The 23,700-nt window shown below is 36.9% G+C and overlaps 1 protein-coding gene across 7 annotated transcripts in view; it reads right to left on the bottom strand.

Annotated features, from left to right (window-relative positions):
• Positions 1–60: 60 nt before the first annotated feature.
• The window catches only part of Eip74EF (Ecdysone-induced protein E74), a 338,704-nt gene continuing 315,064 nt past the window's right edge, over positions 61–23,700 (bottom strand). For all 7 annotated transcript variants that reach the window (XM_069498007.1, XM_069498008.1, XM_069498006.1 and 4 more), the window contains one exon: positions 61–4,677. In XM_069498007.1, coding sequence (XP_069354108.1) covers positions 4,148–4,677 — 530 coding nt within the window. In that variant the 3' untranslated portion in view covers positions 61–4,147. The remainder of the gene's footprint in view (positions 4,678–23,700) is intronic.

Here is a 23,700-nt window from a genome sequence, read left to right as displayed (position 1 = left end):
TAGACATCTTTACCTAAAGTAAGGTCTAATCTAAATCGTACGGAAGAATGAAAAACGGGATATTTGACAAAAACATACATTTGTATTTTATTGTGGATATTTTATTAACATTATCATCATGCATCAAATTTATATGCTAAATCATTTACACTTACAACTAGCTATACATAGAAAAATAACTTAACTAGGGGGCAGAAAATACAGTATTTTGTTAAATTAACCAACTAAAATTACAATTAAAATAATCGGACTTTGCGTAAATCTAAAAGCAACTGTAACGTAATCAAAAATCACTAACGCACATAACTCTCAGAACTAAAAGATTGACAAATTTTCAATTTTATTTAACAAAGAAATTACCGCCATCTGGCGTCGAGAGGTCGAACAAAATTTAAATTTTTCTCTTAAAAAATAATATGACAAGCCAAAATGAAACAATCCACACGCTTTCACCAATTACGTATTGAATTACTGGACATTAACTAGTGAATAAGAATACATTGAAATAGTAGACAAAACGTGTTTCATCAGCGAACACCGCCCTCCCCCTAATACCAAATTCACTAACCTTCTCATTGCTTTAGAGCAAAATATTTTCATATTTCACCTATCTAGACGCCATTGACTCATTCAAGGGCCGCGAGGGTGTGCGTTTGGATTATTTTAACATTGTATTTACAATTTTCCGTGCATTACACAATCGGCCTTCGAAGACCGCGGAGCACGTAGCGAGGTGCCGCCCGAAATAAACGAATTTTATGATACTAAGACTAGGCTCGATTAAAATAAATTTTAACAATAATTTTCACGAGGTGCTGGTAAAATTTACATTGAAATTTAAGTACATTATTATTAGAAACTTTAATTTTTAATTTAACAACATCAATTCGACTAAAATATTTTTTAATTTTCGAGCATCTTTTTAAATGTCTGCTCAAACATTTTGTCTACTAACCGGTAACTCATAACTTGCACACTAGCCGAATTATAAATTCTGAGAGCGCGCCCCTGCCATCACGTGGTCCATTCATTACTACCATTACATATCATTATGTATATTACAATAAAATTTGTAGCCTATATAGAACGAAGTTTCCTAGAAAAAGGAAAAAGTACCGTCTCGCGAGATCCATGCAAGCGACTCTACTAAATAAAATTCAATAAATATATAGATTTCAACAGTTTGTTGCATTCGTGCACGTAATAATTTAACTATTTTATTTAGACAATATTAAGTATAAGTAATCAATTTATTTAATTTATTCGTCCGATGCGCGGATCCGGCGAGAGCGATATACTTTTACAAGACGAAATAAATAAGTTAAAACCTAGTTATATTTACAAAAGCAAAAAAAGATTTAAAAAAAGTTCATTTTGAGAATTTCTCCTACCTATATAAAAATACGATTAAAATTCCACTTTTTATTATTTTATTCATATGTATAAGTTTAGATCACATGAAACGGGCACTGGATTTGTTCGAAGAAGTTTTGGACACTGAGATCGTTCACTGGCGCCGACACCTGGCGCACTGGTGTATGCGTTGTGTACTGTGTTGCTAGGTATACTTTACTGCTACTGTCTGTGTACTGCGTTCTACCGTCCTACGTTACTATAGAGCGAGTAATCCGTCGCACTAACCTGCCGGTCCCACACTTAGCACCCATTTACTTTACATTTCGATTCACTTAAGGCTTCATTGACCCTTTCAAGTTGAGCGAAGTGCGTAGCCCGCGCCTCGCCTAACATACTATAGACTCTTACTCGCTAAATATTATTTATATACTTCGATTTCAATATAAAAATATTGCATAACATTCGGGAATTATTATAGTTCTCATTATAGAGCGCGGGCTGCGCATTTCGTTGTATCAATATCTATATTGGACTCGCCGCTCCTAACTAACAACGCCTTTCCTTACGGACTCGTAAAGAAATATAACAAAGTACCGACAGACAACTTTAATATCACTTTATAGGTGTACCGTATCCCTGAGAGGGCTCGTAAAGTGCGGGTTGCGGAAGGGTGACAGTTGACTTGAATATTTTTATTCCGTTTCAAGTTAGCCCTTGACTAAACATCTCACTTGGTAGTAGGTAAATCATGATGCAAAAATAAATCACACTTTACCACATGAATGTTTAAAAACAAATAGTTAAAACAAGTGTTCTAAGCATGTTGTTTGTTAAAAAAACAGTTTTAAACAAAAATGTTTTTTAAAACTGTTTTTCCAACCCTGTCCACGGGCTCTCTCAACTCTCAGTCAAGCGCTAGGTATAGCTATAAAGGTTATAAGATGAAAACGTTCGTTACATCTTCATGAACTCATCAATACTGACCAATTGAATAATTTGGCTGCAAAGTGAAGTTATCTGTCGTTACGTAACAGTATAAATATACAAAATCATGTGGTCTGCATTGTGTGTTATATTGTAAACTCAACGAGAACTAGGCTACGGCTTAACCTGATCCTTTAACGACTATCTAGTTAAAAGTATTATGATTCATTAACATTGGACCACAAATCGTAATTAATTATTTATAATATTTACTCAGGTAACAAAAAATAGGGGCCTCGCGCTGATGCTATGAAAAAGTATAGGCAATATATCACAATAGATTCTTTTTACAATAATTAAATATTCGTTTTTAACTGATATGCTGATAAATTAGGATGTGGGCATACGAATACGGTTTGATATGTCGAAGAAATGCTCGCCCGAGGCCCCCTAACAGGCTTATAGTAAATTTAAATAAACGAAATAAACTAGAACGTGTTCACTTAAAACAGCTCACTTATAGTAAACATCTATTTGTAATAATTAACACAATTAACGCACAAAATTCATACCTTAAACTATTATTTAGCTCTCTAACAGAAAGTTGGCAGTTGGTTTCAGTACTGTAGTAGAAACATAGGCGTTCTACAAACAAGAACCTTAATAAATTACCGATCGAAATTCGGTTTCAATCGAAGACGAATAAAGAATTTGAAAACACAATAGATTTCAGATGACTCGAGACCCTCAGGTATCGCGGGGGAGTTTTAAGTAATAAATTTCAACTAACTTGTATTTATTAACATTTGCACCGCCACTAGTATAATAAAATTTGTCTACCGAAAATCAAAGAGAAAACCTTCTAAAATGATATTTTCAGGTCATCCAATGATCGTCCCCGCTCGAGGACCGAGGCTCGGCCATAACAAAGGAACAAATAGCTAGACAATTGGTATAAGATAAATTGAATCATATAATATGTAATATAATATATATAATTGAGGTCGTTTGTTCAACAAGGTGTAAATATGCAAATGGCCGTCAGAAGCACCAAAGAGGTTATACATACTTTATCTGAGGGCAAATATACGATATTTTTGTCGTTACAATATAAACATTTTTTTTACGTAAATATTTCTTTAATATAAACTCTTATTTAGACTATAATATTACTTATTGCATATTGTAAAAACTGTTCTTTCGAATAAATTGTATATTATTCATAATATGTAATATTAGTTTTGCGTCGTTTTGAGGTAGTAGGAAGTTCTGATCAATGTTGTCGCAGGGACGCCGCCCGCCCCGCCGCCGCGCGGTGCGACGACTCGCGTATATTACTTTATGTGTAGAAACATTACAAACTTTTAAAAATTCGTTTTAACATTATACAAAAAACCACTCTATACCCACATCATATAACATCTAGCAAATATTAGTGTTCCTTTCTGAAATTCTCCTAAAAATAGGTATTATATATAAACATTTGAGCAATCAATTTCGTCTCTCCTATTTTGTATAAATATTTTAATTCAGTAATAATAATAAACGTTATAATAATAATTATTATAGTTCAATTCAAGTTGAGAATAATAACATTATTTATCTTAAGAACGATCATTATTTATTTATCAGAATTATCTGAAGCGATACGGAAAACGTAATAATGCATGATGACTTGAAAAATAGACGAATTTACTATTTAAAGTTTTAAAGTAAGTAAATAGTTAGTGAAAAAACGTATGAAAAAGAGCGAAACGAATAACGATCTCTACGAATACAAATTACGTATGAAAGTCCCGTAGCCACGACTACTCCTGTAATAATTAACGTTCACACACGGAGATTCCATCCGCAGGCGACGACGCGTCTACGCGAGCGAGCAGTCGATCTCCACGATGTCCTTGGGCACGTCCACGAACTGGTAGACGAGCCTCTGCCCGTCGACTTTGGCGAGGATCCCTCGCTGGTAGTAGTAGCGCAGCGCTCGGCCCATGGTCTCGTAGTTCATGTCGGGCTTGTTCTTGTGCAGGCCCCAGAGCCGGGAGACGGCTTTCGAGTCGACGAGTTTGAAGACGCCCTTCTCGCGGTTCGTCCACTTGATGTAGCGCGGGCAGTACTCGCGGTCCTGCAGGAGTTTGAGCAGGAACTCCCACAGGTAGGTGGTGGAGCCTTCGCGGCTCTTGCGCTTGACGCCGGGGGTGGGGGGCCCGTCGGCGCGGGGCCTCTTCTTGGGCTTGAGCTTGTTGTGGTACTGGTGGCGCTGGTAGTCCCCGAAGTCGAAGACGGAGTAAGGGAGGTCGTCGTGCGGCAGGGGCGGCGGCGCGGGCGCAGCGAAGTGGTGCGAGCCGCCCCCGCCGCCGTACCCGTAGCCGTACGCGTCGCGTTCCACCGAGCTCACTGGAAACAAAAGAAAACATCATTTTATTTACATTGTTTTTGGTTGTAGGCTTAAAAAAAGTGGGGTGTTTATAGGTTTTAGATACATGGGTAATAAGTTGTCCTACAAAATCCACTGAAAAAATAATGAAAATTTTAAAACGGTTTAAGTAAGATTATACTATAATTAATTAATAGTTATTACAATAAAACAATTTAGGTAAAGCGAAGACAAAAACCGGTTGGTTGCGTTGCGATTTGGAAGTGGGTGAGTTAATGTAATTTCCTGTACTTAGTTCTTTTTTCAGCGATAATTTGGCTGAAATAGTTTCCTAATTCGTACAAGTGGAATCGACTTGTTACTATGACTACTGTACTGTAGTAGATTTATGTATAGCTAGAAGATATTTTCGCGAAATTTTGTTTTGAACTTTGAGTCAATGTAATTTCATGTACTTTCAGCGATAATTCGGCTGAAATAGTTTCCTAATTCGTACAAGTGGAACCGACTGTTACTATGATCGCTTATACATACCTTCTTTAGTAAATAGATAGTATTCCGAATAGAAATAGTTAGTTTTGTTTAAATTAACTTTTACGAGTACTTTCGAATCGTCAAATCTACAACTGGCACTGTTTCGGAATGCTTTTCTTACCGAGAAGAGCTAGCAAGTAACTCCGCCGTTGTTCTTTCTAAAGATTCGATTTACAATAATATTATGCAATTTATAAGATTAAATTAATTATTTAAATAAATTAACTAATATAATTAGTTAAATACATTGGTATCTAGGTAAGTACATAATTATTTGACCAAAGTAATTAGAGCTAGAGACTTCAACAGGAAAGTGTTGTAAAATTATTTCCTGAAAATTCCTTGAAATACGAGTAGGCGTCTATAAAGAGGCACATAAAGCATTGTAACGCATATTCTCTATTTCCCAATCTCAACCAAACATCTAACAGTTAAAAATAGTTGGTCGCGTTTGATAAGAGCTCGAATAGATAAAGCGTTTGATTGCGTCAACTCGCCTTGACCCCAATGGCCGCCAGTCGCCTGCGCGTTTTCCTCACGACGCGGACGCGTAGCTGCGCGACACGACGCGCACCGCATGTCACGAGTTTCACTTTAATATAAGACAGATGATGTTTCGGGTTCCGTACCCGTTCCATACCCAAAGGGTGCCACAACGGGGCCTCCGCTGTCCGTCAGTCCGCCTGTCTATCAGCGGGCTGTAGGCAGCCTGTATCTCGTGTATAGGTAGAGAGTTGAAATTTTCACAGATAGTGTATTTCTATTGCCGCTATAACAATAAAATAATAAAAATAACTTTTTTAAGTTACGTGCATTTTAGAGGAAATCTGCATGCCTGAGAGTTCTGTCTGAGAAGTCTGTCTATCCGTACTTGGCTAGCGTGGTGGACGATGGCTAAACCCTTATCATTCTGAGACAAGACCCGTGCCCAGTACTGGGCCGGTGAGGGGTTGATCATGATGATCTATTGTGTCAATGTCCAAAATGTGATGTCAAATGTGTATTTGATATCGTCCGTCCTAGTGGAGGGCCTTCCAACGCTGCGTCTTCCGGTGCGAGGTTGCCATTCCAGCACCTTGGGACCCCAACTTCTATCGGTTTTAGGAACTATGTGCCGCCATATGCCAGGGAGCCGCTGGATTCAGGCGGCGCAAGACCGTGGCGTATGGAAGTCCCTACAAGAGACCTATGTCCTGCAGTGGACGTCTATCGATTGATGATGATGATGATGATGAGATATTTGATAGGTATGGAGATGAGACCTATCAAGCTTTTCTAGTGCTGGTTGTCTATCCCAGATTTTCTTCCGTTGTATTCAAATAGTAACAAACATGACTTGAGAGTTGAGATCTCTCTTCTCTCACATAATTAATATTTAGTAACTGTACCATAAGTGGATTTAGGAGGAATCGCAAAACTGTAAGCATTAGAATTTAGAGTAGGTAACAGATACAGGTTTGCTCACAATGTTTTCATCTACAGACGCGCTTGATAAATTCCAAATATCATTGAAAATAACAATTTTTTGCCGGATATTCCGCGCGTTCGAGGCGTAAACAAGGTGGCACGAACGCGCCGCGAGCCGCCATTTTCTTTCTAATATTATCTAACTCGCGTATTTTCGCGCGCCTTATCGCCGGCCGTTCACCCCGACACGTGTGGTTTGTCATCGCAGCTTACAAGGCTTCCTAATTCCATGTTTAGCAACTATTATAAACAATGAATGGACACGTAGGAACTAAAATGGCGGACGTTTTGGTGCGAAAATCACTGTCATCGGCATAATTGGCAAGTGTTAGTTAGAACTATGAAGGTAGGTCATCCCAACTAGGTAACTATATTCTTAATCACCTATCATCACCATCAAACCATCGCCGGTCCACTACTGAGCACAGGTTTAACACTTTCTGCCACGCTGGCCCAGTGAGGATTGGCAGGCTTCACACACTTTATGGAGAACTCTCATGCAGACCAGTTGGGTTGCGTTGAGTTTTCCTTCAACGTTAAATTAAGTGCTTGCGAAATGTTAGAGGTGCTTGCCCGGGATCGAACCCAGGACCCCCTGACTTAGAGTCTGACGTCTTAACCACTAGACTAGGTAAACCTTTACACGATTAGGTATGTTTCATTTTGATACTTTAGCTTAGATCTAGTGGAAAATTGTTTAACAAGACATAATTTATGGGTACTTTACTTATATCATCATTATGATCAACCCATCGCCGGCGCTCTACAGAGCACGGATCTCCTCTCAAAGTGAGAAGGGTTTTGGCCATAGTCTACCACGCTGGCCATGTGCGGATTGGTAGACTTCACACACCTTTGAGAACATTATGGAGAACTCTCAGGCATGCAGGTTTTCCTTCACCGTTAAAGCAAGTGATATTCAATTACTTAAAAAGCACATAACTCCGAAAAGTTAGAGGTGCGTGCCCAGGACCGAACCCCCGACCTCCGATTAGAAGGCAGACGTCCTAACCACTAGGCTTTCACAGCTTTACTTATATACCATAGGTTTATTAAAGGTTTACCATAACTAATACGCTTTGTAAGGTAAGGATAATAAGACAGAAGCAAAGATCGGATATTTATCTAAAGGTCATTAATAAATACCAAGTTACCTACTAAAGTATTTTCAAATTAATTAGGAGCAAAGTTTTGTACCTACCTTTAGCTTGAGTATCCATTTCCAAACGGACCTTTACCTAATATCCGCTTGATGAAAATATCAAACATAAATAAATGGTATTTAACTACAGACTTCCTAAGATTTATCTATCCGCCTAAATATTTAGGTAGAGAAAATTATTAACAAGCTTATTATTGAATCTTTAGTTTTTTAACATTATTAACGCAAAAAAAGCATTTTTACAGAAGAAACCAGTTATATTTTAATTTACACCTATGATATTTCACGAAGACTAGAGAAAAACGATAGATAAACATCAGTCTAAATAATCTGATTATAATATACTAGCTGATGCCAGCGACTTCGTCCGCGTGGAATTTGGTTTTTAAAAATCCCATGGGAACTCTTTGATTTTTCGGGATACAAAGTAGCTTATGTCTCTCTCCAGGTCTTTATCTATACCCATGAAATAAATTACGTCAATCCGTTGCACCGTTACGACGTAATTGAAGGACAAACCAACAAACAAACACACTTGCGCATTTATAATAAGGGTCCCTACTGATTGAGGAAATCGCTTCACTTTTCTGAATACTTAAACACTTATCCATATGACATAATAATTTATATAGGTACATACATATACAATAATATCCATATAATTTTTTTTTTCATCTTATTTGTTATATTTTATTACAAAATCTATTATCTAAACTAGATAATTATTATTAATATAGTCGACTATATTCTACCTGCAACTTCGTTCACGTAGAATTAGTTTTTTGAAAATCCTGTTGGAATTTCCCTAAATCCTTTGTTAGGGTTCTACGTTGTAGCTAGACAGAATCTACACGAAAAATCTCTAGTTTCTAGATTGTTTAGTTTAACGTTGATATGTCAGTCAGTCAGTTTATGTAAATTTTGATTTTAGTGCCAAGGACGCCGTCTATCTGTCTATATACTATTACATATCAAATAAACTTCATACGAAACATCACGAGTGTGAACCGGTTTCGATAATAATTCGGAGAATTTCGATAATAGCTTGAATCATTCTGTCGTATGTTATGTACAATTACAAAATTATTTGTGATTGCGATGACAAATAATTTTAATTACGAACTGTAACCATGCGATTTTTTTTAATAGAGATAGCGAGCAAACGAGCAGGCGGGTCACCTGATGTTAAGTGATTACCGCCGCCCATGAACATTTGCAGCGCCAGAGGAACCGCCAATGCGTTGCCGGCCTTTTAGGAATTTGTTGGTCCGCCCCATGAATAACCCCATGTTGTAATCTAATTGGAACACTGCCGAAGTGAGTTGATTCCACAGCTTGCATGTGCGTGGAAAGAAGGATCTGGCACAACAGGTGGTCGAAGTTCTCCAGAAACCCAGGTGGTGAGGGTGGAATTGATTGCGGTGGCGTGCGGTGCGGTTGTAGAAAAAGGAAGGTGGAATGAGGTCAAACAACTCTTCGGAACACTCTCCATTATAGAGGCGGTAGAACACGCAAAGAGAGCTTACGTCTTACGTTAGTTTGGGATCGTCCACAAGTCGAACAGCCCGCCTTTGGATCCGATCAAATGGAAGGAGTTGGTACTGGGGTGCTCCGGCCCAAAAGAGCAGTACTCCATATGTGTACATGTGCGTGGAAAAAAGGATCTGGCACAACGGGTGGTCGAGGTGCTCCAGAAACCCAGGTGGCGATTGTGATTACAACTAAGTATAATTGTAATTTTTATTATTACAATCTGTGATAACCGCGACGTTACAGTAAAGCCAATTATCGTTGACAAAACCCCAATTAGTTTGGGTTTCAATTCAATATACAAATTGACAATTTATTTACTTAATTGGTCTTAAAAAATTATTATCTATTCGGTCAACATGAAGTATCCAATTTTTTTTAATATAATAATTAATCATCTTTTTCGGAAATAACATACAAATTATATAATATTCGACCATAGTTTAAGAGCTAATGAAAAATATTAAAGCAATAATAATATTTTGTAGGTAATATATTATATATATATATATATATATATATATATATATATATATATATATATATATATATATATATATATATATATATATATATATATATACTTTGTAATGTATTATGACGGTGAAGAAAAACGTCGTGAGAAACATGCATGCCTGAGAATTCACCACAATGATCTAAAAGGTGATCTGAATCTGAATGTTGAATAATAAATTTAAAAAAAATCCACACTTGGTTAGCTTCGTGGACTGTGACCTAAGCCCTTCTCATGCTGAGAGAAGATCTATGTTCAGTAGTGGACCGGCGAGTTGAAAATGATAGAAATAATATACTTAGTATAATGAGCCTACATTATTAGGAAATAGGTACGGATTCTGGGTTTACGCTATCACATCTTCAATTCAAACAGTCACTCTTTAGTAAAATCCAAGCTCTTTCCGGTTAGTCATACCTACATTGGACCGGATGGGTCAGCTTTTAGGTTTCCTGTCTTTACAATAATACCTAAAGCTTTCCAAGCTAAATATTTCACGAACTAAAAATAACGCATACGTGCCGTCTTTACCGCGATCTAAAAAGGATTATTTAAACGATAAGAAAGCTTGTAAATGAGTTGCTTTAACAGCTTTGATAAGTGAAATGGTGATAGTAAAAACAATACCCAAGTTTGTTGTGAGTTTCATTCTCAGACCAAGCCACGTTTGGAACCCTTGTAGTTTTAGTTTCAAGTTTACGTAACTAATTATCACCATTACATCATTATTACAAATCTAAATATGTAAAAGGAAAAACTGACTGACTGATCTATCAACGCACAGCTCAAACCACTGGATGGTTTGGGCTGAAACTTGGTATGCAGCTATTATGATGTAGACAGCCGCTAAGAAAGAATTTTTGAAAATTCAACCCTTAACGGCGATTACGCACAGCACTTCCGTTATCCGAGTTCTATCCGTCATCCGTGACAATACCAGCGATTACTTACGACATATATGTCATAAGCTACCATACAAAACAAAAAGGAACGTATTTTCACGGACTCGGATCGGATGAGCGCGTAACCGCCGTTAGGGAGTAAAATAGGCGTTTGAAATTCGTGTAGTCCACGCGGACGAACTCGCAAACATAAGCTAATTCAACAAAAATTGACAGTCAAAAAGTGTATTTTGTAAATGCTTTAAGTTTGAGTTGCGGTTTGTTAAAGGCTCACAATAACGGACGCGAAAGCGTATGTTATATTTTACGATTTAATGAACCGTTCCACGTATAACTCGGACGCCATAAAATCCCTTAGCCTGGGAACACTAACAACGTAACAAAAAGCTTGAAAAAAGTGCTTATATTATGCGCTGGCGTGTCTATTTATAGCTGGACGCATCCTACTGGTTTTTAGTGCTGCATTATCAAGGTTACGCCGCTCGTCCGAGCCTCTAGAATGTCATCTCCAGACCCTCGGCGCAAAAAGAAAATTACTCGAGCGTGCCATCAGTTGAAAAGGAACCGTATCCCGTGACGTTAGAGTGTATAGTTAATCGATGGTCGTGCTGACGGTATTTATTCCCGGATACAAGAATGCGAACGTTAGCGGCGGGAGGGAACCGGTCGCATCCCGCAATAAATGGGTTACCCCACAAACCTCTTGCGATACAAACACTATTGTTTTATCGTCGATACGCGTATGCTCGGCTGAGCAGCTCGCGTGTGGTAATTTGAGAACATCGCACTTTTATTGTGGAGACTCTCTTTGAAAAATTGGCATTACTCTGATAATGTCTTTGTGTTGAACAAAGCTTTTGTTGTGTAGTTTTAAAAAATGCCAATTTTATAGCTTTAAAATCCTCTTTAGATAGTAGTACAATCTATACTATGTAATATTATAAAGAGGTAAAGTTTGTAAGTTTGTTTGTAGGGGGTAAGATATTTAGCAAGTCCAAAAATTCATGATCTGATGTGAGAGACGAATGTTAGTTTTGCTGCAGATGACTGAACTAATTATATTAATGTATTTTATATAAGTGTGATACAAAAGATTTTTCCTTCTTATAGGCTGGTATTTTTTGCAAATCTATACAACCAAAATATATCCACAGTCATCACGTCTGAGAGCCACGAAAACATTATGATAATATGATAATTATGTTATATCAGTGACGACATTTCACTTATATCATGATAAATGATAATAGATAACATTTCGAGCATTTCCTCCCAGCAACGCGTTGTGCAAAAACTTTCGCGAATTGTAAACATTTATATTATTATCTACGAGTATTTATTTAAGTTTATATTCACTGCCGGACGAGATAACGCTGATTAGAACAAAGTGATTAAAATTCAGGACATTTAAACAATTATTTTTGTATTAGTATTCATATTTTTATGATGCATCTATTCATTGCTACTAGCAATTTTGAGTATATTACTATATATAGTATAGTATATTATTATAGTATATTATTATATATATATATTTTTAGTATTAGTAATTTTAAGGCTTTTAGGCTTTTAACTTACACACGTATTAAATTGATAACTTACACTTTCGAGGCCAAGAACAAGTTCAAATTTTTATTAATTTTCCAAAAATATTGAAGCCGAGAAATGCTTAAAATCTATTGAAATAGCATTGCATAACTTTATATACCTATGTATAATTGTTTTCGATTGAAATTCTAGTTACTACAGTGTAATTTCTTTATATGTATAGAATTTCTTTCGTTATCTTCTATATACAAAAGGACAAGCTGACTGACTGACTCTATCAAAGCACAGCTCAAACTACTGGAATGGATCGCGTCGGGCTGAAATTCGGCATGCAGATTACTATTATGACGTAGAAGCAAGGATTTTTGAAAATTCCACCCCTAAAGGGGTAAAATCGGGGGGTTGAAATTTCTGTGGCCCACGCGGACGAGGTCGCGGGAATTAGTTAGTATCTACATAAGCTCGCAATAAAGAGTTTCAGTTTACAACACTGTCAGATTCAATATCTACCAAACCAAATTGGAAATTGAAAGCAGACACAAAAACAATCGATTTCATTCAAAAAATGTCCACTTGCTCCAAAATAGACAAAATTATTGATGACTAACTGAAGAGTATGACCAATACGGAAATCGCCATTAGGTGGATACCTTACCTGCCTATGTATTCAAACAAAAATAGTCATCAAGCAAGACTGAATGTAAAACAGCTCAGCAAAGAGCTTTTAAGTTTAAAAAGCTCAGTCACGTAAAACCAACGGCCATTGGGAAGTCATACATTGTTGCAGCTATCCTAGTTTGATTGTCATGCAAAAATAATGCAGTTTTTATTCGCTCATATCCTTCCATAGATCGCTGCACAATGGCTACATCTACATGGTTTTCCTGTGCTGACTGCCGACGGGAAGTGTGCGTGTTTCTTAGAGTGCATATTATAATGTGCGTTTGTGTGTGTGGGTCTGCAACCTAGGGCTGCCTGTTAGTTTTCTTGAGGAGGCCTTAGGAACTGTGACACTGTTGACACTGATGATTTCCAAAAAAACAATCTAAATTATTTATTTCAACCAACCAACCAACCAAAAACATTTTAATAAACTCTGAGGCTAACTTGTGGCTCTTGTCATGTCAAATCCATTCGGTTCGCCTCAAGCTGGTTCTACGGATAAAGCCGGTAAGTAACTTAGCAAATAGGTACCTACTTTTTAAAAGGCGAAATCTTTTTGATATAGGTTCCTAATAAAAATAAAATAAAAACGGGTAAAAACGAATTATCTATGTGTCGCAAAATATTATTATTATTTGCTCGTTTAAGTGTGTGCATAATTACGTTTATCTAACAACATCCTACAAGAACAATAGACAAAGCTTTCAAAGCTTCTACTGCAGTCGTCGGAGGCAGCCCTCGCGCAGACGGGCGTCGGATGAGGCAGGCAATGACCAGGAAATGACGCCGCCGGCTGACCTTCACATACACACACACACACACACACACACACACACACACACACACACACACACGCGCGCGCGCAGCCTGCGCCCGCGCATCCCTGCACTCCCATCGCTCCCGGTTTACAAGATTTTGCGGCGCGTAATTTTCCTTAACTACAGAGTTATTTTTAAATGGTACCTTTGCCATAGACTGCCTAGTTACTTTTTAGATGTTTTTGTTACGGTTGATTTTATGGCTAGATGGTTTATATCTTTTCTTTTAAATATATAAAAGGATTGACTGACTGACTGATCTATCAACGCACAGCTCAAACTACTGGACGGATCGGGCTGAAATCTGGCATGCAGGTAGCTATTATGACGCAGGCATCCGCTAAGGGATTTTTAAAAATTCAACCCCCAAGCGGGTGAAATAGGGGTTTGAAATTTATGTAGTCCACGCGGACAAATCGCTAGCATAAGCTAGTCATTAATATAAAAAGACTTGTCCTGGCATAGTCCAAGTGGGCTTAAAGCTCACAATTTTGACAGTAGATTCATAAGAAAGGATTTTTAGAAATTTCACCCCTTAGCGGGTTCAATCAGGGATGTTTTGTATGAGATTCTACCCCTCAACAATGTGTAAAAACAATACTCAACAATGTGCACAAACAATATGCAAATTAGGTATAGGTAGGTAACAGAAAAATAGTCTCGAAAAGTTAAGAAGTCAGAGTTTTGAATCTTTTTAGGGTTCCGTACCTCAAAAGGAAAAACGGAACCCTTATAGGATCACTTTGTTGTCTGACTGTCTGTCAAGAAACCTACAGGGTACTTCCCGTTGACCTAGAATCATGAAATTTGGCAGGTAGGTAGATCTTATAGCTGACATTTGGGGAAAAATCTGAAGACCGTGAATTTAGGGTTAGATCATACAAAAAAAATTAAATTGTGGTCATAAACTTATAATTAGTATTTTCAACTTTCGAAGTGAGTGACTATATCAAGTGGGGTATCATATGAAAGGTCTTCACCTGTACATTATAAAACGGATTTTAATTTATTTTTATGCATCATAGTTTTTGAATTATCGTGCAAAATGTCGAAAAAATACGACTGTAGTACGGAACCCTCATTGCGCGAGCCTGACTCGCACTTGGCCGGTTTTTTTATTTTGCATGATAGGCCTGCGCTTGACGACAATCGCAATTAATAAAAAAAGCAATGATGAGGTCTAAGTTGGAGCGCGCTATCTATGGATTTTTTTCAAATGTAGAAAACAAGACGACATTGGTTTTATTTTGTCATTCAAAAAGATGCTTTAACCAGAACAGAGTCGCTTTAGGTGTACGATAAGTTATTTTTTGTTTTTCGTTATCAAGGTGACATTGCGGCTACTAATTTACGCTAATTCCGCCGAGTGCATTCTGATTAACTTAAATGTAAACAATTCTGCAAGATTCGAGACAAATTCTTCGTTAACGAACGTATCTTTATGACTGTTATTTTAACATTTATTTCTAAGCATCTACAATAAACACTATGATATGTACCTCTACTAACACAAAAATACTTTAAATTTCACGTGCAAATGCTTCATTTTTAAATTAAAAACGAAATTTTCAGTAATTTCGTCAAGTGCTGACTTAGCTCATTCGAAAAATCCGTAAAATTTAAAAACGATAGCAAGTGATCATCTAAAGTGATCCAATAGTTAAAAAATAAAATCAATTTCCAGAAAAATCTCCGTCATACCTTTCTTACGCTACTTACTGAAAAATCTGAAAAATTGATAAAAAAATAAATAGAATATCCGGACGCGTTATGATTATGTGATTATACACATAGGTGGAAGCTCGTTGGAAAGTAATTAACCGATTGTGCTATCACTATCATTCGGTGATAGTATTTATCACATGGCTTACTATGTTTACAACAAGGAAATAAACTCATTTACTTTGGGTAGGTAGGTATAGGTAGACCGGAATCTCATGAAATGAAATTCCAGAGTTAGCAACACTGTACTCTGCGAATATCCTTTGTAAACGGGGTGATTAAATTAAGAATAAGGAGAAACCAGTATAACAACATAGCTCAAAGAATTGCGAAGATCAAGTGGCAATGGGCAGGGCATATAGGTGAAAATCCGATAGAACTTGGGGTCCCAAGATGCCATAGAATACCCCACTAGGGTGGTCAGACGACGTCAAAGCAAAGGAATTGCAGGGAACTCTAGTCGGCGCAAAACCGTGGCATCTGAAAGCTCCTACAGGAGCATCCAGCAGTGATTTGTTACATATTATGTAAGAAATATTTTTCAGCTGTACAAAACATTAGAAACTATTGAATGAAAAACCTTCAAGTCGGAAAATATTTACCGACTACATAAATATTAAAAGTAGGTAACTTAGGTGGGTACTTATATAAATATCGGAAACATTGTAACCTTAACCTACCTTCGTAGTTATTTAGTACAGTTAACTGTTAAAGAATAAGAAAACTGTTGAAGTGCGACAAACCAACCCGTAGGTAAATTGCAAATTGACACTATAATATTATAAAGAGGTAAACTTTGTAAAAGAGGTCGCTGGAGCCTGGAGGAAGATCGTACGAGCAGCAGTGAAGGAGAATTCAGAGCCACGGCCATTCTGCCAAGAGTGAGTAGAAGAAATTTTGTAACTTTGAAAGCGCAGAGTTGGAAGACTCGCCCGCTAGGTGGCCAGACGACATCAAACGAGTCGCAGGGAGCCGCTGGATTCAGGCGGGCGCAAGATCTGTGGCAGTCTCTACAAGATCTATTCTACAGTGGACATCTATTCGGTAAGTAACGATGATATTGAGTAATTTAATTTTTAATGGTTCGCGAAATTGACACCACCATTTTTGATACAAATATCAAAGGTCAAGACCGCAAGTGGCACGGTACCTGTTACAGATTACAATAAATTACGACTACATTACGAATTGCAGATATTGAGCAACCTGTATACCTCGTCGTTGGCAACCACTGCCGGCTTCGACGGAACGGGCTTGCGAAACCACTGTTTTGCATTAAATTACCATAAATATGCATCTTGCACCAACTTCCGTTTTACATTAACGAGCCACATATTTTTAGTCTATTTGTAATTCTTTACTTTATGATTTGGTTATTAAGATGTAGAGATAAAAATGAAAAACATGTCGTCCGTTTTTGCTCGACGTTTCTGATACGAACCGCTAAGGTCCTTCCCGCATCCGTGTTTTCTGCCACGTATAACCTAAATACCTTCAAGAAAAGGGTGAATAGGCATCTTATAGGCAAGTGCGCTCGAATTTAGACCTCGTCATTGCTTTTTTAAAGCATGATTGTCGTCAAGCGCAAACTTATCACGTAATAAAAATATTAAGTATTGTATATTTTTTTCGCCTTTGTGCTTTTTATTTGTTTTACTACACAAAGATAAGAAGACAGAATGTTGTCCATGTGCGAAAGTTTTGTAGTTACATAGATACATAGTTACATAACTACATAAAATAAAATATCGAAGGAACTTGAGACTTGATTTTAAACTAGAGATGGAATAGAGTCGAACAAAATAAAATAACCTAATTTAAAAAAAAAAAATGTTATTAAGCAGAGCTATTTGTTTGTTAGCTAAATTGTAGATGGAAAAGATACGCGAATATAAAAAAATTGAGTTAAAAGACTTACAAATTAAAAATTGTGTGGCCAACTACAGGCCGCCCAATAAACTTGAGCATGAACGTGGACTTGACAGTCCAGCTCCATCCAGTCGCTCATTATCTAAATAGGAAGCTGCCACTTATCTAATTCACATTTTTGTCGGTTCGACCATATTCGTTTTGCTGCTTTCAATGTATACATTTATTTTTACAGTAATAACAAAAATAACTGAATAAGTATTATTTATGAAATATTAATTTTAAGAATGCAATAAACATTAACATAAAAATTAAAATGTTAATGACGTAACAATGATACGTTAAATGTTTTAATTACCTACTATCTATATTATACATTTTTTTTAAATACATATAATGCGTACTGTGCAAACAGTGGTTAGTAATTAGATATGTTTAGAATTAAGGAATACCTTAGAATTTTAATTGCGATAAGCGAATTTGTTTATTTAAATTTTCTACGCGTTTATATTTACAGTCGTTAATTTATTTCCAGTGAAGTTTCCCTAAATCGCAAACCTATTAAATTTACTGATAAAAAGACCTGACCATTGCCGCATAAAATTATTAAGTAGGCAAATAAATGTTTTAAAATTGATACTGCATAAATTATATATCTCACAATATTTCCTTAATCAATAAACTATTTTTTATTATATAACAAAAAAAAGTTTATAAACAATATTTCGAGTGAACGAACCAATAACCGATAACTTTCATTTAGACGGGAACATGCGCACCCAACACCATGATAACCTATAGGCTATCTCCTAAAAGTATGTTTTTTAAATATGTATGCAAATATCGTGCCGGATGCAGTTATCAGTGCCTCTGTGTTAGTTGTTTGTTTGCGCGCTATTTATTTAGGCAGAGTTATACTATTGCACGCATGTACGTATTGTGGAAGGTCAGGATCGATTAGGCATCGCACGGGATGATATGAAGTCTGTGGAATGATACAGTGCGCTATGTTTTGTTATCTGTAATTGATGTTTTAGTGATGTAGAAATTAATTAAATAAAATTAAAGTGCGATTAATTAAATAAAGTTATTGATATCCTAAACTGGGAAGTTGAACGTAAAGTCTATAGGAAGTGCAAGAGAGGAAATATTTGGATTTTACCTTGATTTTAGTGGCATATTTTTTTCAATTACTTAGATATTGTAAAAAACTTGCAAATATGTGATTTTAACTAAAAACACTTAAATACAATTTTAAGTTGTATTACTTTTCTAATGATTCTCTCTAGTTCTAACTTTTTCTAATTATCTGAGATTAAGTCTAAAGAAAATTCAAGTTCATATCTTATACATATAAAGTACATAATACAAGCCTTTTACCTAATTTTATTTTTTAAGGTGTCATAGCGATTTAAAAGTTGTAAAAAAACATAAAATTATAAAAACTATTAACATAGATTATAGACATACAATTAGTTTTGATTGCTAGAATATTTAACTTATCTATAAATTAATTTTGAAATAAAACTGAAATGTTTGGGTTGCGCAACTAATTTCTGCATCAATAAAATAAATTTAAAGTAGCTCTAAGTCCATGGAAACTAAAAAAAAACAGTGGTATGTTATGTTACGGTTTATCAGTAGGTAGAGATGCACTATGCTGTAGGTAATTCAATATCGGTAAATTTGAACTATCGTGTGATCTCTGCACTACGAATTACGATTGGCGACTTGTCCGTACTTTTGACATTGTCAATTTTACCGCGCGAACTTAAGTGACGTCTCGAAAGACATCTTGTTTGTCGTTTCGGTTTTATCGAAAACTACTTTTATTGTCGATCCGACCTCAACCTGCATATTGGGACGCGGCGAAGGTGATTCGAAGCGGAGTTCGTACACCCCGCTTACGTAAATACATGTAATGTAACTAAAGAAAATGTCGCCTTGTTATAATATCGGTTTAATGTTTTATATACTGACTGTTAACGAAGCAAGGTCGCCGCGACACCCGCTGTGGAGAATCGAAGTTGGAGTTGCTTTGAGCCTGTTTAATTTATTCATTGTTATTTTTTACTTTGAGTTACAAATTATAAGTAAGTGATCTTGAGTTAGGTAAACAGTTAACTAGTAAAAAGTATGTAGGTATATTTTATCTAAGTATTTTGTACTAGTATTCATTTATTTAGTAAGAAATGTTTAAGTATCTGTTAGCAATCACTACCCCTATTACAGAATGATGTGAAAGTGTGTTTGTTTGTTGGTTTGTTCTTCAATCACGTCGCAACGGTGCAATGGATTGTCATGATTTTTGGCATGGGTATAGATAAAGACCTGGAGAGTGACATAGGCTACTTTTTATCCCGGAAAATCAAAGAGTTCCCACGGGATTTTTAAAAACCTAATTCCACGCGGACGAAGTCTAGTGGCCAATAATTATTGATCTACCACTGGCTTACCCAAGCTTTTTATGCTGAGAAGAACCAACGAGAATCTCGATAGTAGCACTTTTCTAATATTATTATTAGTCATCGAATTGAAACAATCGATGAAAAATTAATCGATAACTTAGTTGCATCTAAAAACAGGAGCCGACATCCTTATGGCAAAAGTTAGTGCAGGGCGGCGGGCGCGGGGTGATAGATGGCGCGAGGGGGGTGCAGCGGGAGGCGAGGGGTATGAGGTGGGCGGCGGGCGCCGGGGGGTTAGCTGCAACTGTTTGCGCGCGTGGTCAATGACACGGCGACATTGCATCAACGCGCGAAGGTCACCGCTTCCCCGCCCGCGCCCCGCGCCCTCTAACACGCTGCGAATTCCTGCACTTCCTTGCAGGACGCCATCTTGGATCAATCACTTGGTTTGGATGGATATCGCTAATATCTATGTAGTTATACGGTTGAAGACGCTATGTTGTCAGGGAAAAAGATAACTCGCCGAAGTTAGAAGGACTTGTCTGTCAAGATAAAAAATGACTCTTTTTCATGATTTTATAATATTCTTATTAATACGTTCGTATTATTTATACCTAATACCTAGTTATATTATTTTATTCTAAAAGTTAAGCAAATAAAAATAAAATGAATAAAATACTTACTAAATAATTTATTCTCACGATCTACTGTAACGTTTTCTTTGTCCTGTTTTGGTAGTAGGGATTATCATTTAAATCTGAGTGTCCGTTTCCAGGGAAACAAAGAGAAAATACCTACTTAGGATTTGTTTTGATTTTTGCTACAATTACAGAAAATGTAGCAATGCGCGGAACTGCAATTACTTGGCACAGATATTACCTATTCTAAATCAAATCTTTGAAAAGAGCAACCGCCGAGTTTCCTGATAGTTCTCGATACGAAAGGCATTCCGAACCAGTGATAGATGCATATTTTGACGATTCAAAAGTGATTGTAAAAGTTTTTTTATCATCATCATGCGGAGGGTCTCCTCAGAATGAGGAGAGCTTAGGACATAATCTGCCACGGTGGCCTAGTGTAGGGTGGAAGACACAAACCTCTGAGAACATTGTGGAGAACTTTCAGGCATGCAGGTTTGCTCACGATATTTTCCTTCAACTTTAAAGCAAGTGATATTTATTTGAAATTTTAACGCACATAACTCCGAAAAGTTAGAGGTGCCCGGGATCGAACCAGTGAGCTCCCGAAAAGAAGCAAGCGCGATAGCACGAATCATTTGCCGAATCCCGATAGTGTAGCCGTACCGTTAGAACGTGACAAAATGATTATGTTTTGTCCTTATCACCGTGGCCACTTTTTTTTGTTTGTCAAAATGTATTTGTACGTGAGTATTTGGCAAACAACGTGAAGTGTAGAAGGAATGACATTTCAAGTAAGAAAAGGAGGAAAGGAGGAGGAGGAGTAAGAAAATCTGCTTCAGCGAGAGGGACTGAGGGGGCCACGCTAGTTGCAAATCTGGACATAACTGTGGGCTACACACTATCTCAGAAAATCAAAGAGATCTCACGGGATTTTTAAATCCTAAATTCATGCGGATGAACTTGGTGTCAGCTAGTAAAATTATAATTAGTTGGGAGCTTTTTTTTTAATTCATTATAGGCAAACGCTTGACCACAATCACACCTGATGGAAAGTGATGATTCTGAAAATCTGAAGCTTAAGATAAGCTTAATATAATTGTGAAGATTGGTAACATTTTTACGGCTGAATAGTGAAATGTCTCGTTTGACAGTGAATTTTAAACTAAACTCAGCTGTAATTCAATATGATATCATACCTTTTCGTGAAACAAAAGCACAAGTCTAAATCAATTCATTAGACCTGAAGGTCAAATAGTAAAGATAATTATTACCTATTTATTCGATGCAAGCGTATTGTATGTACTTACTTAATACTCGTATAGCGTTGCTGAGTCTAAAGTATCAGGTTACGTACCGCAGACTACCGATAACAGTAATCAGTACGACTAAAATCGGCGATGATAGAATAGATTTACTAATTTAGCACGGCGATTCATAAATCAGTCGCAATTAAACGAATTAAATACCTTGTCAAAAACGAGCTAAAACCATTCACAGTTGAAAATTGTGCAATACAGCCATGTTGAATTTAAAAAAATTACAACCAGAAACTCGGGATGATAGGATTCTAACTATATACCATAGATACACCCAATTCAGTTAAGGCATTTGAAATAAAAAAACTCGCATACAAAAGCAAAAATCCTGAACACATTCCAGTCAAAAGATAACAGTACAGTTTTTGGGCACGAAGAACCGGAAAACTATGACAAATCCTTATCAGTCCGATTCAACTGGCAGAAGGATACGTACAAGTACAAAGATCTCTGTGTACTACGTACTAGACTTTTCATACCGAACAAATATTTTTTGCGTGCTGCAACTCACTTTGCTTGCCTGTGCTACACTAATTTTGAGTTTTGGCACCTTCATACAACACGATTTTTGTTCGGACTGACCCATCTAGTGCGTACTACGTACGAGTTAATTGTACGAGTACGAATAAACACGCAATACGACGCCAGTACGTTGAGTCGGCGTAAAATCTAACATCGCGTCACGTGAAGCCGTTATCAGGTAAAGTCGGTCTCAAAGAAAAAAACGGCTGTCTGCGTTAGGTTTTATGTACACAATAGGTAATACCTACTTTATTTATTGAGCGCGGTGACAAATATGCACGTTTTTGTATCGTTATTATAATACAGTTCAACGATTTCTATTCTTGTTATTACTACACTAAACAGTCCACTAAATCTACGTCACTTTTGATTCATTTTGTGTTCAGACGTTACTTTTCGAGTGAAGGATACCGAATGAAAGACAGCTGATGAACAAAACAATGAACCATCTGATATCACCTTAATATTCTCGTATCATGCAACTTAAAAACCCAGATAAGAACGACAAACTATTGAATTAGATACGTATTATGGTTCGGCTCCACTAGCGGGATTCGGCAAATGATTCGTGATATCGCAAATTGTGTGGCACTGGCCGGTGACAATCGTATCGTTCTGCACATACGCGCTAATCCGAATGGTTGGTGCGAATATAAAAATCCCACAAGAACTCATTGTTTGTTCGGAATATACCTATGTAATACACCACAGGGGGGACTATTAGCAGTCACGAAATGCCGCGTCTGCCAGTCGACCGATTTGCACAGTTTATTTCAAAATTCGCCAAAAACAAAACTTTGACGATTCAAAAGTACTTGCACAAGTTTATTTGAATAAAAATATATTCTACTAGCTTATGCTCGCTTCGTCCGTGTGGATCACACAAATTTCAAACCCCTATTTCACCCTTAGGGGTTGAATTTTCAAAAATCCTTTCTTAGCGGATGCCTACGTCATAATAGCCATCTGCATGCCAAATTTCAACCCGATCCGTCCAGTAGTTTCAGCTATGGGTTGATATATCAGTCAGTCAGTCACCTTTTCCTTTTATATATTTAGATTATATTCTAAGTGTGGCCAATTTATTTGGCGAATGCCGAATCGTAAAATTTGCCGAACTTGAATCATGAATTATGGAATCTCGATAGTGGAGCCGTACCATTACTAGCTGAAGAAGAAGAAGAAGAAGAAGAAAAACGTTTATTTTTTAAAGCTGTACCACACATTACCTGTTAGCTAGTATCAGGATAGTGAGTTGTAGACAAGTAGCTAGCAGACAAGTAGTTGAGCGAGTTGAGGGCTGGCCACGAGCGGTCAAGGCTGAGATTTTCATAGTTGCCACATCGACCCTGACTCGCCAACCAGGCCGGAACGAGTGCCACTAATTATTATATTGACAACTGGCAACACTGCTAAGTCGTCGATAA

The sequence above is a fragment of the Maniola hyperantus genome, chromosome 4, assembly GCF_902806685.2.
Source record: "Maniola hyperantus chromosome 4, iAphHyp1.2, whole genome shotgun sequence".
Taxonomy (NCBI): domain Eukaryota; kingdom Metazoa; phylum Arthropoda; class Insecta; order Lepidoptera; family Nymphalidae; genus Maniola; species Maniola hyperantus.
The sequence above is the reverse complement of the archived record's forward strand: the minus strand, read 5'-3'. Positions and strand labels throughout refer to the sequence as shown.